This window comes from Lissotriton vulgaris, chromosome 2_1 (genome assembly GCF_964263255.1).
Source record: "Lissotriton vulgaris chromosome 2_1, aLisVul1.2, whole genome shotgun sequence".
NCBI lineage: Eukaryota > Metazoa > Chordata > Amphibia > Caudata > Salamandridae > Lissotriton > Lissotriton vulgaris.
The window spans coordinates 1,415,006,696-1,415,021,308 of record NC_141687.1 but is presented as its reverse complement, the minus strand read 5'-3'; the positions used below and the strand labels follow the sequence as shown (position 1 = coordinate 1,415,021,308).

At 46.0% G+C, this 14,613-nt stretch overlaps 1 protein-coding gene across 3 annotated transcripts in view; it reads right to left on the bottom strand.

Moving 5' to 3' along the window:
* Positions 1-14,613, bottom strand: part of NKAPD1 (NKAP domain containing 1) — a 172,646-nt gene that overhangs the window by 63,413 nt on the left and 94,620 nt on the right. For all 3 annotated transcript variants that reach the window (XM_086957186.1, XM_086957188.1, XM_086957187.1), the window contains one exon: positions 7,111-7,260. In XM_086957186.1, the coding sequence (XP_086813312.1) occupies positions 7,111-7,260 (150 nt within the window). The remainder of the gene's footprint in view (positions 1-7,110; positions 7,261-14,613) is intronic.

Sequence of the window (14,613 nt, the reverse complement as noted above, 5' to 3'; positions counted from 1 at the left end):
ACAAAAAAGAGGTTTAGCTCTAGGATTGTTGCGGCACTTGCTGGAAAAAAGAAATGGCTCACCTGCCACCTACAAGTAAGAGGAGATACTGGTGGTATGCTATTCCTTAAAGGAGCAGCACCAGTGTCCCCAGCCTTTCAGACTCCAGGCTATAAATCTACATAGTTCCTATTTCCTCTCACCCTCCTTTACAAATTGTGGTGAAATTGTTTTCTAGTAATTATGTTATTTTCTAGTGGCGATATTTCTATTAAAATAGGTTACTTTCTCATAATAAGTGGTTGAGAATTGCCCAATATAGGCCTTTCATTGGCATTTTTTAAATTAACTGGCTTAAAAAAAAAAAAAGAAGTGCATATTTGTTCAGTTATGTCAGATTCCGTTCAGGAGTCCACAAGGCAAGCAGGGTATACTGCACCAGAACATGGATATTTAGGCCTTTTACCACTGCTGTTCTAGGGATTGCCCCTTTATGACTGCAAACTAGGCAAGTACATCCCTTTCCGCACTGGACTCTCAGTAGTAGCAAGGGTGAGCAATCACTGGCTTCTCAGAGAGGTTAGCACTGGGTGCACAGGTTTACTCGGGCTTGAGAATCAACACCATGTTCATAGCAGTGCAACAAGATCAATGTTCTGCTCAGTGCTTCACTTTGTATAAAAGAAAAATACTTTATTATTACACAGAAAACATACAATTCCACTACACAATCGCTGCACGAATACCCGGTTCACAGGTGCAAGTCTTTGTGCTCTAGGGGCTTCCATTAGCCCTTCATCTGTCCCTCGAAGGTCTCCCTGTTAGGCCTTGACTAGTTCAGTCTCTTACCAAGTTTGCAGTAGCACCTTGGGCCTCTTCTGCCACAGCTATGGCAGCAGGATCTTACCAGCAAAAGGAGCCTACAGGCAGCACAAGGCATTGTTCTGTCATGAGCCGTGCAGCAGCCAGCATTGAGTGCGTTGCTCAGAGAGTTGTGGCAGGAGCGAAGGCATTCGAGGGAGGCCCACTCCCAAGCAGCAGGCTGTAGGTCCCAGATCATTCTGGCATTACAGACCACAACACAGCTCACTCAGACTCTCCAGTGAGTACCTGGAGCTGCTTCTTAAGCATGATGACCACACACTTGCAGATTAGGATTCTTTGGCATGGTGATCGCCAGATGATATCTTCGGCAATTAGTGCCGAGGCCAAGACCTTGATTCTTCACGAGATGCCCACAGGGCACCCCTCGGGTCACTTTAACTTCAAGACTGGCTCTGACCAAACAACACACTTTGCAGTTCACTTGCTTTACACAGTCCACTAATAGGGCACACAAACTACGAGCTGGCACTTATCCCTGCTTCAGTGCCTACCACACAGACACACCGCCCCCAGTTGCTGGAGGGCTATGATGGGGATAAATGATGAAGGTCGCACTGCTGGTCTGCCAGTCCTGCAATTTCTTCAGCAAACTTGCTTAGCAAGTCCCTGTCCGATGGATCCTTATGCCAGGGTCAATTACCACGGGCACTTTCATGAACCATTCCTCATATAGGGTTGTTGCTCTCTTCCATTGCTTACAGAGGGAGAAGAAGGGAGAGAGAGAGGGGGGGGGAGGGAGAGAGAGAGGGGGGAGAGGGGGAGAGAGGGAGGAGGGAGGAAGAAAGGGAGAGAGAGAGAGAGAGAGGAGAGCGAGAGAGAGAGAGAGAAGGAGACGGAGACCATCTTATCTGAGAGGAAGAGTATAAGTTGCTTATCGTCTGAGTAGTGAGGATGTTGTTGTTTTGTATGAATGACGTTGGCCGGAGGAATCATGTATGCGTTGAAGAGGGTTGGGTTTAATGATGAACCTTGATGCACTACGCATATGAGTTTGTGTGATTCCAAGGAGTAAGATACCACTCTGACCACTTGCACTCTATCCATTAAGAAGGAGCAGATTAATAAGAGCGGATCCTTAGATGACAGTATCTCGCTGGCGTCGGATGAGGATGGGGTGTGAGATGGTGTAAAATGCTACAGAGAAATCCGGGAGAAGAAGCGCTGTGGTGTCTCCTCTGTTAAGATCACGAGTATGTAGTCTGTGGTGGCGATGAGTGCCGTTTCTGTACTTTAGCTGGGCCTGAAGCTGGACTGCGTGGTGTCAAGGAGCTCGTCAGTGAGGCATCAGTTGATTAGTTTCTTTAAGAGCTTTGCTGGGTACGGTCTTGAGCAGGGGCAGGACAGAGGCATTTTTCCAGGTGTTCGGGAATGTGGCTGAGTTGATGGAGGCACTGAGGGTGTTAGTGCTTCGCTGATTGGTAGCAGTCCATTGGTGAAGGTGTGGTGAGGTCAAGGATCTGATGGAGCCTCCAAGTGATGGTCTTCAAGGGGGGCAGCAATTTTTATGGTAGTGACGGCAGGTCATGAGGTCTGGGTCAATTAATCAGCAGTTATAGGAAGTTGAAATGTGCAGATGACTGGGTTTGGTGGAGGGTCGCCTTTGCTGTATATGGAGGTGATTTTTATCGAGTTCCAAGAGCTTTTTGCAAATGTCTTGTGAGGGGGTGATGTTGCTGGAGGCAGCAGGAGGTGTTATGAAATCTTTAATGATGGCAAAGATTTCCTTATTGCAGTTACTACTGGCAACAAAGCGATATGCAAGAGCTTTGTACCATATCTGTTTGTGGTAGCGCCTTAGGGCTGATTTGAACATGTTTTATACTGAGGTGTGATCCCCATTGCGCTCCAGCTGTTTTTAGTGGTGTTTTGTCAGCCTGAGGTCTGATGATCCAGCTGCTGATATTTTTATGGCTTTCAGCAGGTCATTGATGTTATCCAGCCAGTGCTTACCCAGCTGTATCAGGCAGTTCCAGAGGTGTGAGGTCTGTGATGGTGAAGGGCAGGTATGGTAAAACTGGCAAGGGTTTGGTCTGTTCAGGTCATACCTGCTGGATTGTCGACCTTGATGTTGCTAATTGAGGAGAAAATCAGGGCCAAGCTGTGTGGGTGGGTTTGGTAAGGTGCTGGAGGAGGCCAAGGTTTGTGAGGTTTTCTAGAAGGGCTGAAGACTTTGGGTCGGTGCGGAAAGTTAAGATCTGCAAGGAGCATGAAGGTGCTGGGTTGATGATGTGTGCGACTAAGTCTGTGATGTCTCTGGCAAACTTTTTTTTGTGTGGGTTCCTGGTATCTGTATACTAGAGTTCAATCCAGGGAGAAGTTGGCTGTAATGCTCACCTTGAACATGAGGTTTTCCATCTAGCTGGTGGAGGTGTCCTTGTAGGTGGTGCAGCTGATGGTATGTTTAAAAATGATGGGGACTCCAATTCCGGGCTTGTGCTGATGGTCTTGCCCAATGACCTCTTTTAGCATGCTGTGATGGCTGTAGTGATGCCCTGCGCCAAGGAGGGGTTAGCCGTGTTTCATTGAGAGAGAGTAGATTCGAAGGAAGGTCATGCATTAGGCTGCATATCTCGTAGCACCTTTGGTGAGAGAGCATGTGTTCAAAAGCATGGATGAGTGTGGCATGTTGTTTGGTTGGTCATTGGTCTGTGTGAGTGGATAGCTGGTTTGTGAGCAAGTGAGGTGCTGTTGGTGTTGGTGTTGGTGTTGGTGTGGGAGTGGTGGGTGTAGGGTGTGGGAGAGTGCATGAGAACTTGCAAGAGATGCACTGGAACGCTCCTTCTGTGTTGTGTAGTACAGAGTGGAACCGCTGCGGTAAGCAGTGGCCAGAGTTAAGAGCATGGAGAAGCGCAGCAAGGTATCAGTGGGTACAGTCAGGCCCAGGGTTCATGGCATTGAGCGAGGGTCAGGCACAAATGAGCTTGCCTTTGGCGTGCCAGCTGTGTGCGTCCACTGACCTAGTCGATGCAGCCGCCATTAAATAAGCCTGGAGATGAATGAGGAGTAAAAGGTAGACGGGGAGGTGGGGGTGTGGGGAACTAGTAAAGTCACTTCCTGTGCAGATGAAGGATGGGAAATGCAGTGATGTTACTTTCTGGGGAGATAGGTGATGGGAAATCCAGCAATGTCACTTCCTGTGCAGAGGAGCAGTGGGAAAATAAACGGGCCTGTAAGCGTGCATTCATGTCTCACAGGTACACGCATGTCACTATAATTCACCAACCATGGTATGCTGCCATGACCATACTCCATGAATGAAACCGGCGACTAGGACGATAGTCTGCTGTCACTATAAAATTGAGCTTGGTTCTCTCTCCTCCCAGTTCAGGACTAGGTTCAAAACCTCTCACTGTCAAAAGGCCACACCTAGGTAACCACATGCTCTTGGGATTAGTGAGTGTAGGGCATGCCTAAAAATCAATTAAAGCATGATCCTAGGTATGAAGATCAGGCACAAAGGGCATGGAACACAATTTTACATCATGCAGGGGACGTTCACGTGCCAGCATAATTACTTGTACAAAGTGCTTGGTGATCCCACTCAAAAGAGTGACAATTCGGTGCTTAGGACCAATTACGAAGTCAGGGAGTTCCTTTGCAAACACAGCAATCCAGCTATTTGTCCTCCTACAAGAGACAGCAGCTTCAACTTTCATCTCTGGTACCTGGGAAAAGTGACAGCCTTGGTAGAATAAGCAAAAGGCATTTTGCCTCACACATCATTATCTGAGCTAGGGCAACAGAGTTGCTTCCAAAGGCCAAATGAGTAGTTGGTACTGGCTCCTAATGCTAGAACTTACCCAAACTGGAGTTGCTGAGTTAAAGTCAAGGCAAAGTTGCAAGGTATGCCAGATTCAAATCTCATAACCTTAGCACCTCAAACATAATGCATCTTTATAGGAATTTTTCTGAGCTTTCTATGCTGAAGGATGGTGGAGCATCTAATGGACAGCGGCATGTACATTGAAGAGCCAGTTGCCAAATGCCAGGGAGCGGGAAGGTTACTATAAATAATCTGGGACTAGACTTCCCAGGCGGACAAACAGGTTTCAGTCTTGCACTGCTCCAGAGCAGGTCTCTGGACTGAATGTTGATTGCAACCTAGACATCAAGCTCCAAGGAAAGAGAAACTGAAAATAATATTAATCTTTATGGAGAGAATAAGCATACAATGGGACATGTGAGATGTTCCCTCAGAGGACACATTTCGGACAGCACATGGTCCATGAGTAGTGGAGTAGTGGAGAAGTGTGGCTCAGGGGTTAGAGGCGGCAGACCCGGAAGCTGAGATCGGTCCTGGACCAGGGTTCAATTCCTCGGCGGGTCTTGGGCTAAAAATTCCACGGACTTGATCATTCTCGCTCCTGTGCCTTCTCGACTCATGGGTTCACACTCTGCGACTCTGGGCAATAGCTTGCTTAATCTCCACAACGGCCCTTCGCGGCGGGATGCCTGACTTTCACCTTGTGGATACCCTGCTGGGGCTATCACACAGGGGAATATCAGGACGGGTTCCCTAAGCAAGCGCCGGGACACCCACTGTGGGTAGCTGTGCGCTATATAAGCTCAAATACATTTACATTTACATTTACATATTTTCACCTTCACACAAGACACATTACGTGGGGAAGTGAAGTATTCTAATATGAAGGTACAGATTGAATATACAGATTTCACCAATTGTGTTAATATATATTTCCATCTTTGCATAGAGACAGGAAAAGCTTGTGCCACTGCACTACGATTGGCCATCAAAAGTCACCCACAGCCTGGTTAAAGAGCAGTTGCCACCATGAACTTGGTATGGAGGCAGACTGTGTTCCCACATTTTGGTCTGGTACTCTGCTGTCAGGGCTAAAACTTCTAGTAGCACTTATAGTGAACTCAAAGTGGTGTAAACCTCTGGTAGTGACATAAGGGCTGCCCAGAATGCATAAAGAGAGGAGGCAAGATGTCACAGAAGCTGATGATTGTGTGCCTCTGTGTGCCTTCACACACCAACCTAATGGATGGGACCCAAAGCTCACAAGAACACCCAGGTCATAACACAACAGTCCTAACTTCAATAATCTAAAACAGACCCTATAAAAAAGTTGCAGACCTTATGGGGCCTCTGCAAAGCATCTCAAGAGTATCCTTGGGATCTCACAAACACTAAAGGTGAAAGGTCCAGATTCTTGGCCCAGGAATCTCAACAAAATCAAAGACCACTAATAACATACCTGAAACTAACAGAAAGCAAACATCAATTGTATAGGAAGACTTCAATATGAAGCAAACTACTCACTGTTACAAGTCTAACAATTTCAGAAATTACCAAATATGCTAAGCTCATTTTAGTTCAGCTCCAGCTAGTACATTAGGATATACCCAGAGCACAAAGAAATTCATTCATCATAACAGAAAGTCCTAGGAAACAAGATGCACATTCCTCAACAGTCATAAAGGCTGTAGCAAGCCCTACATGTGTGCCTGAGGAAGGCCAATGCAGTTAAATTACCAGAGACCCTTTCTTATAACATATTTTATCCACAGACATTGGTTTGTCTGTTGTGGAGCCTTCTGAATGTCAAAAATGTTGACTGATAACTTATGTCATTTCACCCTCATTTGTTTGGGTTCTATCATAACATTGTCAGCTGTAGGGACAAATCCTGGTATGATGTTCCTTCTGCTTGGGGATTGATCCTCATTTCCTCGTGTATGTAAGTAGTGCTCGGATTGAGGAATTCCTCTTATTGTGCTCTGATTGGTTGTGAGGGATCAGAGGGTGGCTGTGCAGGCAATGTTTTTGGCTGATTGGCTGAATATCTGCTCCTGTAACTGTTGATGCCATTGTGTGTTGCAATGTCTGAAGTTGGTAAGAAGTATTGTTACTCAGATATGACTAGGTCTTTTTATGAAGTGCTTGGCAAACGATTTAACTTCCAACAACTTAAACGTGTGCAATATGAAAGGAAAATTAAAGCCAAATATAACCATTTATGAAATACCTAGCTGCAAGTATGTCCATTTCGAAGGTGGTATGAAAAAGAAGACTTGTATGCTTGTGTGTATCACTTATTTTAATAAGGAAATGGTCAATGCAACTAACGACTTTAAATACATGTATGCTATAGTTTATAATAAGAACAGATCATCTCAGTCTTCATATATGAAAAGGGGTACAAGGGTAGGCAATTTAAAAACAGGAAAGTTGTGTGAGTTCTCTTCAAGATAAAACCTAGATTCTGATGCTCTACTCACCTCTCGGGGATGCTAGCCTCACATTCATAAAAGCGTTTATTCAAAGACCGAACTTTTCGAAGCTCTTTCTCAGAGGTCACTGGATCATGACTCTTAATTCTCATGTGCCTTTGAACATCACCATCAAAGCCATCACAACGCATGTGTGTCCTGTAAACAGACATTTAACAATGATTCGCAGAAAACAAACTGCAAAGGTGGCCCTTTTAGCTTTGAGCCCAAGACTTAAAAAGGTTTCATATAGCACTCTCAAAGACAGCATATGCAAAAGCTCTTCATAAAGTCACATTTACATATAAGTGGTATTGGCTTCAAAGACACATTCTTATGGAAATTTCTAACCAAAGATTCCTTTTATTTTTTAGAACATGCCCCAGACGCCAGCCTGGAACAGAAAACTTTTACATCAGCACTGCCTTGTGGTCCAGTGCGCCTCGGAACTGGTCGACATTTCCCTTCTGTGTTTTATGATGAGGACCTGGGGATCTGCTCCCAACCTGGTCATTTTTCCAACGACTTCTAAACTATTTCAATCCAGTGTACTAGGAAATGATGACCACATGGAAAACAACATATATCAAACAAAGCTGCAACTGCAGGAAACAGATCTTGTTCAAGGACATGCACGATATGCGTTTAGGCTCGGGCCACAACTCTGAGATGTTTGATAAATCCATCCTCATGCACCAAAAAGCAATCAGAGACCAGGAGGCAAAGCTTTATGTTGCTAAAAACAAAAAGAAGTTGTGGCCTTCGTGTAAGCCCTGATCCTGATCCCAGTCACATGCGTGGACACAGCCCAGAGGCCATTTCTGAGACAGTTCCACTTCATGTTCGAAGTTCTACAGTAAATGCAGCAATCCCAAGGACAAGAATGTGTTTCAGAAGCTGATTAACAATATAGGCGACCCACTACTGGCACTGCGTGAGAAGTGGACTGGGGATGGGTTCGAACTAGATGATGAGGACTGGCAAACGTCAGTCTCCTCCCCTAGGACTGTTGCTATCCCGGCGCGGCTCCGCCTAGTACAACTCAAAATCCTTCACAGAGTGTATTTGACTGGGCCCCAGTTAGCACACATGGGTGGGCTGGCAGACGAATCATGTAGGCGGGGATGCACACAGACAGGCACATTCATGCATATTGTCTGGCATTGTGACTTAATCCAAGAATACTGGTGGGCAGTGCATGCAGTCATGAGCGAAACACTATGGGTCGAAATCAAGCCAACAGCACCGAGATGCCTCCTTAATATCTGGGAACCAACTGACCTCACCACACATGCTTCACATTGGCTCACTCTAGCTTGCATGATCGCCAAAAGAAATATAGTTCAGCTCTGGGGGGCCACCCATGCATCCACAGTTACTGACTGGGAAAGAGATCTTGATTGGAGTATGCTACGGGAAAAGAAAGTTTATGTGGCCCGGGGCTGCCCCCAGAAGTGGTCTAAGATATGGGCCCCTTGGAATGCATATCGTGGGGATATTTGTATTCCCCCCGCGATTTGGACGACGATCCACCCTCCCCGTGACTTCCACTGATATGCACTATTGTATTCATATGCTCCTTCTTTTGTAACCTGCTGTATCCTACCTATTAATCATTGTGATAATGTACCATGATGTCGAGATTGTTTAATAAAATTAAAAAAAGATTTGAGAAAAAAAAAAAAGAATGTGCATCAGAATTGTGTAGGAAAGTGCCCCTTTATGTCATGGTAACCCCCACTCTTTGCTCCCAACACTGATGTTTTGTGCACTGGGTCCGTCCTAACCAGGGCCGGACTGGCCGTAGCGGGCACCGGGCAATCCCTTGGTACGCCGCACAGGCGGGGGCCGGTTTGGGGCCCCTGGGGGCCGTTTTTGTTACAGGGCCGATTTTGCAGCAGCTGCAAAATCGGCCCTGTAACAAAATCGGACGAACACGGGCCCTGGCAAAGAGTTTGGCGGCACCCACAACCCCCCGGGGGGAGGGGGGCGTGCCGAGCACTTTGCCAGGGCCGGTTTTGGTTCCCAGTCCGGCCCTGGTCCTAACCAAGGCCCAAATGCCAGTGCTCTTTCCCTAAAGCAAAGACATGCTCAATTGCTCACCAATTGGGAAGGACTTTAGTACCCATGTAAGTCCTTAGTAAATGGTGCCCCTGGTACACAGGTCATGGGTACTGAAGAGGGTCCCTGAGGGCTGCAGCATGTATTATGCCACCAAAAGGGACCCACACAGAAATTGCTTGCACCCAGCCCTAGCAGGATGCATGAACGTGTGCAAACCATTGTGAAAACACAACATGGCACACATCCTGAGGCCCAGCCATGTGCAAATCAGTCTTGACATGGTTCTTCTGGGAACAGTCCAGCCCGAACTGCCAAGCCAGGTGTTCCCAGGACCGGAAACATGCATCCTGGGACCGGTTCGGGGTAACACCCCTGGGTCCAAACTGGGGTGGTGAAGTGAGCTAAAGAACAATGATGGATTTAAACCACCCAGATCGGTTACTGGGGGCTAGTGTCTGAAAGGTTTCAGCACTCCATACATCATCACCTTGTGCCTTGTTTGCACTAAGTTGGCAGGGTATGCCCAGACGTGGGTCACTTGCTCACTTTGCCACTGGATTCAAACTAGCCTGGCTGATGAGGGATGTTATCCCGAAACCAGTCCCAGGATGCCTGTTTCTAGTCCAGGGAGGACCTGGCCTGGCAGTTTTGGCTGGACTGTTCCCATGAGGCACAGGGTCAAGACTGATTAGCATATGGCTGGGTCCAAACTGGAGTGGCAAAGTGAGCTAAAGAACGATGATGGATTTAACCTAGATCTGTGACTGGGGCTGAGTGTCTGAAAAGCTTCAGCACTCCGTCCATCATCTCCTTGTGTTTGCTTTATTTATTTTTGCCCATCAATTTCAACAAAGTACATTCAACGAGTTTTGTTCCATCAACTTATAGAACTCAGTCAGGGCTGAAAATTATTTACAAACATATATAAAAACACATATAAAAATACAATCCAAACACTTCACACCAACATATGACTTATTGACAGCAATATACATTCCACATTAATACCAAAAACAAACAAAATCAAACAATGAAATTACCAACAATATTAAGACACTTTAAGCATTAGACAATACCCACATTGTAAACACATGTAAAGCACAGACTGGTGTCTTCATTTTCTTACCAAGCATCTCATTCCAGAGAACATTATTGTGCAGGCCTCGACCAGTATGGTTAATGCGAATTAATTTCCAACTACTACACCAAACAATGGGTCCAAGAGGCTTGTGGCGTTTGCAATGCTAGGCCGGCAGAGGAAAACATGCTTGCCGATATGTAAATCCAATTTGTTTGTTGGGTAGCAACATGCATGTGCCATTGGACACGTCCTGCAAGATCCTTCCAGCAGTCTTCTTTGGCTCAGACAATTCATGATGGACAGGACGCAGCCAAATATTGTTCACGTAGTTCTGGAAACCACGGATTGCCTGTGGAGGGCAGTTGGTACTAGTGGCATACTTTGTAGCCACAAGTGGATGTGTTTAACTGGATCTTCAGACGATGCACAGGCCTCCCTCATGCATATGCCCTTTGATGGGTCCTGCCTTTTTAGTAAGAAGGCAGGGTCTGTGTTGGAGGGATTTGGACTTGGCAAAGAAGGAAAATGCTACTTACCCAGTATGCATCTGTTCTTGGCATACAGAGCTGTAGAGCCATATGCTTTAGCATAAATCGCCATCTAGTGTTGGGTCCGTATGTTTGCACTTTGGTTTTTTTTTCGAAGAAGCCTTTCCAGTCATTAGGTAGGTGGCTCTTCCTTTCGGTGATAGTGTGCATGGGCATCGACTCCATCCTCAGATTGTTTTGCCGTAAGGGTGAGGTTGGAGTTAGTAAAAGTAGTAAAGGGATGTCAATGTATAGTGTATCTAAGTAAGATAATACTGCAACAGATAAAGGTACCGGGGAGGCGGGTGGGCGGATATGGCTCTACAGCTCTATATGCCAAGAACAGATGCATACTGGGTAAGTAGCATTTTTTGTTTGAGGCATATGAGCTGTAGATCATATGCTTTAGCATAAACTATATAACAGTTATCTCCCAAGCGGTGGCTAACCTGTATCTGTTGCAGTGGTTTGAAATAGTGTTTTTAACCACATTGCTGCGGCGGCTATTCCGCCACAGCGCTAAGGGGGCGGGGCGGCCATGCGGCGGGCGCATGCTGGTGACAGAACCGCTCCTTCACCAGCCGCGGTTGGGCTGTGCTCATGACGGAGCGGTTCCGTCATGGCCCCGCCCGCACAATGGAACGCCCAGCGCAGGCGCAGAATCCGTGCCGCGCAGGCGCGGCGAGCGGGTCTTGACGTAACCGCTCAGTCATCAGCACAGCGCCACCGCAGATGATGACGGAGCGGTTCAGTCATCAGCATCGAAAGAGTTAAACCTGCCTGGCCCACACTAGCTTGTTGTTTATCTTACCCATCTACACAATAGTGCTTTGCGAATGTGTGTGGTGTAGACCAAGTTGCAGCTTTGCAGATGTCATCTAAGGGTATGTTCCCTAAGAATGCCATAGAAGCCCCTAGTTTGCAAATAGAGTGCGCCCTAAGGGGGAATTGTTAATGGGTGCTTAGCTTTAATGTAGCATATCTGGATGCACTTAACTATCCACCGTACAATACATGCTTTTGATATGGGATTGCCTTTATGCGGTAATGAAAAAGCAACAAGGAGTTGTTCAGTTTTCCGAAAAGATTTAGTTCTTTCAATGTAATATAGTATGGCTCTATTTACATCCAATTTGTGAAGAGCGCGTTCTGCTTGGGGGAAAAAAATAGGTAACTCAACAGACTGGTTGAGATGAAATGCAAAAAGTAATTTAGGTTAAAACTTAGGGTTAGTCCTAAGGACCACTTTAGTTTGGTGAATTTGTAAAAATGTTTCTTGTATAGTTAGTGCCTGGAGCACACCTACTCTTCTAAGAGATGTGATGGCAATAAGGAAGGCTACCTTCCAGGTGAGAAATTGAAGTTAACATTTGTGCAATGGCTCAAAGGGTGGACCTGTGAGTCTTGTAAGGACTACATTAAGATTCCACACTGGAGAGGGTGGAAGTCTAGGAGAAATTATTCTTTTGAGTCTTTCCATGAAGCTTTGATAGCAGGCACTCAAAACAAAGAAAAGTGTGGTCTGTTTTGTAGGTATGCTGCTATTGCAGCAAGGTGTAAGCATATAGATGCATATGCTAAGTTAGAACGCTGTAGGTGTAACAGATAGCAAATTATGTTTTGCATGGAAGCATCTAGTGCATTGATTTTATTGTTTGCACAGTAAATTTCAAATTGTTTCCACTTTGCTGCATAGCATGCTCTTGTGGTAGGGCGTCTAGCCTATTTAATGGCGTTCATGCAGTCTGGCGGAAGATTAAGGTAGCCAAACTATGACTTCAGGTGCTAGATTGCAAGGTTGAGTTGACTGGGATCTGGATGTCTCATCTCATCTCTCCATGGTTCTGATATGAAGAAGCTTGGGGGAGAGGTGTCGTTTTTGGTGATGAACTGCTGATAGTTCTAACAGGGTTGGGAACCATGGTTGTCGAGGCCATGTGGGAGCAACTAGGATCATTGTTAGGGAATGTTGTTTGAGCTTCTGAACCACTAATGGAATTAGCGGGCGAGGTGGAAAAGCATAAGCAAATTTTCCTGACCAATTCATCCATAGTGCGTTGCCTTTGGACAATGGGTGAGGATACCAGGATGCGAGGCTTGGGCATTTTGTATTGAGGTGTGTGGCGAAGAGATCTATTTCTGGGTAGCCCCACATCTGGAAGAATGGGAGGAGAACTTGAGGACGTAGTTCCCATTCGTGATTCTGTTGTAGTTGACTGAGCAGATCTGTAATTTTGTTGTTTAATCCTGGGAGGTGTTCGTCAAGGAGATATATGTATTGAGGTATGGCCTATCTCCATATGCTTAAGCTAGTTGTTAAAGCTGTAGAGAGTGTGTGTCCCCCCTGTTTTTGTATGTAGTACATTGCTGTAATGTTGTCTGTACGAACTAAGACAGTTTTGCCTACTAGATGCAGTTGAAAAGCTTTCAATGCTAGAAAAATTGCTAGTAGTTTCAAATGGTTTATGTGGAGTTGTTTTTGTTGTGGGGTTCACATGCCCTGAATGGTATGTTTTTGAAGATGAGCTCCCCAACCAGTGAGCGATGAGTCTGCTGTTAGTAGTATCTGTGGAACCAGATCGACGAATGGCCACCCCTTGGAAAGGTTTTGTGTATTCCACCACTGCAGAGAGGGATGGGTGCGGCCGCCTACCAACACTAAATCTGTTAACTGACCTTGAGCCTGGTTCCACTGACGTGCTAAGCATTCCTGTAGGTGACGCATTTGAAGCCTTGCGTAAGGAACGATTAGAATGCAAGAAGCCATCATGCAGATCAATTGCATGAAGACTCGGGCTGGTAGTGAGTGTTGAGGCTGGGATTGTGATATTAGATTTTGCTTGTTGCGTATCATGACTGGGTTGGGGTATGCTAGAGCTTTGCTAGTGTCAATTGTGGCTCCTAGGTACGGCTGGAGGTGAGACTTGGTGAGGTTTACAGTGAATCCCAAGTTGTGAAGTAGCTGAACTGTTTTGTGAGTGTGGTGTATGCAGATGTGTTGTGATCTGGCTTTTATTAGGGAGTAGTCCAGGTAATAGAAGACGTGAATGTGTTGTCTTCTTAAATGAGCTGCGACTACTGCCAGACACTTGGTGAAGACTCTGGGTGCTGTAGTTACCCCACACTGGAGAACTTTGAATTGGAAATGTTGTCCGTCCACCACGAACCTGAGATATGTTCTGTGACCTGGGTGAATGGGAATATGGAAGTAGGCATCCTTTATATCTAGGGTGGATAGAAAGTCATCTTGCTGAAGCAATGGGAGCACCTGTTGGAGGGTGACCATGTGGAAGTGGTCTGACTGAATGTAGAGATTTAGCTGTCTGAGGTCTAGTATAGGCCTGAGAGAGCCGTCCTTTATTGGAATTAAGATATTCAGGGAGTACACTACGGTCCCTTGATGATGTAATGGTACTGATTCTATTGCACGTTTTTGTAACAGAGAGAGAACCTCTTGTTTTAAGAGGGTGAGACATTCTGGTGACATTGCATGGTCTCTTGGAAGAATAGTTGGGGGAGTGCATGCAAGTAAGTTCCAGGTAGCAACCATATTGGATAATTTGTATTACCCACTTGTCTGAGGTGATTATGTTCCAGACAGGTAGGAACTGTGAGAGACATCCCCCAACAGGAATGGAATGATCAGGGAGTAGCGAAGGGAAGTCACTGTTTGTTGGCAGGGGAAGTGCGGGTAAAGTTACCTCTGCCTCTTCCCTTATTATTTCCTCTGTAGCCTCCTCGAAAATTACCTCTGGAGGAGGTAGATTTGTTATTACCTTTATAAGAGGAGGAGGGATTCTCTGTGTACACTGATTTGGAGCCACCCCTGTAAAAGGAGTG